This window comes from Pteropus vampyrus, unplaced genomic scaffold (genome assembly GCF_000151845.1).
Source record: "Pteropus vampyrus isolate Shadow unplaced genomic scaffold, Pvam_2.0 Scaffold239, whole genome shotgun sequence".
Taxonomy (NCBI): Eukaryota; Metazoa; Chordata; class Mammalia; order Chiroptera; family Pteropodidae; genus Pteropus; species Pteropus vampyrus.
Window position 1 is genome coordinate 391636 of NW_011889020.1, and position 1724 is coordinate 393359.

General features: G+C 61.0%; 1 protein-coding gene across 1 annotated transcript in view; it reads left to right on the plus strand.

The window, feature by feature from the left end:
• OGFR (opioid growth factor receptor) overlaps positions 1–1724 on the plus strand; it is a 9823-nt gene that overhangs the window by 4021 nt on the left and 4078 nt on the right. The window contains exon 4 of the mRNA XM_011374133.2: positions 1253–1331. Within this exon, the coding sequence (XP_011372435.1) occupies positions 1253–1331 (79 nt within the window). The remainder of the gene's footprint in view (positions 1–1252; positions 1332–1724) is intronic.

The window sequence follows — 1724 nt, forward strand, 5'->3', positions numbered from 1 at the left end:
CGAGGCCAGTCCCCACCTGCGATGTCCGCGGCCCAGGCTGGGCGTGTGGGGTCTTCGCCATCTCTCAGCTGTCTGGAGGTGTCTGGCCAGAGTAGATACCCTCCCCCCCAGGAGTGCTCTGCCCTGAGGGGCTCTGGGAGGCAGGCTGTTCCCGATGACTGGTGGCATGTGACCGCCGATGCCCCCACTGCCGAAGCCAGCGATGCCCTGACCTGCGCTCTCTGCTCTTCAGGGTTTGGTGGAACGAGACAGCAACGGGGACATGCCAAACCTGAGCTTCTACAGAAACGAGATCCGGTTCCTGCCTAACGGTGCGTGACGTCACTGGCGGCCGCTCGGTCCTGCTGGGATGCCCCTCTCCCCTCCACCAGCCGCTCGGTCCTGCTGGGGTGCCCCTCTCCCTTCTCCCTCTCCATCTGCTGGGATCCGGTCTGTTGGGACTTGGTTTGGGACAGCTGCATGTGGAGCGCTTGGCTTCCATGCAGCCCTACAGCGCCCCCTGGAGCCTGCTGAGGGGATGCCAGGGCCCCAACTTGTGGCTAGGACCCCGTGGGCAAACTTGCTGTGACTGACAGGCCAGGCAGTAAATACTGGTGGCTTTGCAGCCCCTAAGGTCTCTGTCATGAGTGCTCAGCTCTTCTGCTATAGTGGCAAAGCCGCCTATATCAACTAACGCATAAGGGTAGTTTTTATATTTCTAAACACTTGGAAAAAATATAAGGTGTCGTTTTATGATGTGAAAATTATATGAAATTCAAACCAGTGTCCATGAGTGAAGTTTTATGGGGAACCCCCACACCCATTCGGTTGTGCATGGTCTGTGGCTGCTTCCCCTATGACAGCAACATCGCCCTGGAGGCCAGGTGGCCGCACAGCCTCCAGTATTCAGACCCACGGCCACCCTGCGGGAGACCAGGCTACTGGGGGGGGCTTCAGCTGCGGGCTGCATGCGAGGGCAGAGTTCCAGCTCACAGGCTGTGGTTTGGGGGACAGGTGCAGGTCTGAGACCACCTGCCCTTTTGCCAGGGGCCTCCGGGCCCTCCCCGCGAGCGGGGTCTTCTCTCTCACGTCTGTCCTCAGTCACCAACGGAGTTCTCCATTTACAGATGGCAAAGGGGCTGAAGGACTAAGTTTAGGGGTTTACATCACATGAGATGTATACCTTGAAGCTGCAGAGCCACAGGGTCCCCAAGCAAGGAGGGGGGCGGGGGGCTTGGAATAACTGTGCTGACTGCTCCCACGGGTCTCCCAGGCTGTTTCATCGAAGAAATTCTTCAGAACTGGAGGGACGACTACGACCTCCTGGAGGACAATCATTCCTACATCCAGTGGTGAGTGGGATGGGCCGGGGGCGGGGCTCCAGCAGGGACGGCCTCCCGGCTGTGGGGTCTCCGGGAAGGGGCTGGAGGGCCTGGCTCAGGAGGAGTCCTCGAGTCGGGCGCACTGGCTCTCTTGCAAAGCCCACCTTTGCGCTCACTGTGGGCGCTGTGGGCTGGTGGCAGTGGAGGGGAGTCCCTGAGCGCCCTGAGGCTGTGGATTCTTTAGCTGTACACAGCCTCTGCAGCCGGCTGGGAGCTGATGCTGGGCACGGGCCAGAGACCTGCTGGGAGCTGATGCTGGGCACGGGCCAGGGACCTGCTGGCTGGCTGGAGGCCCAGAGGGTGGCTGGCGCTGGCCTGCCCTGCAGAGCTCCTCTGACACGTGTGGTGGCTTGAGGTGGCCCT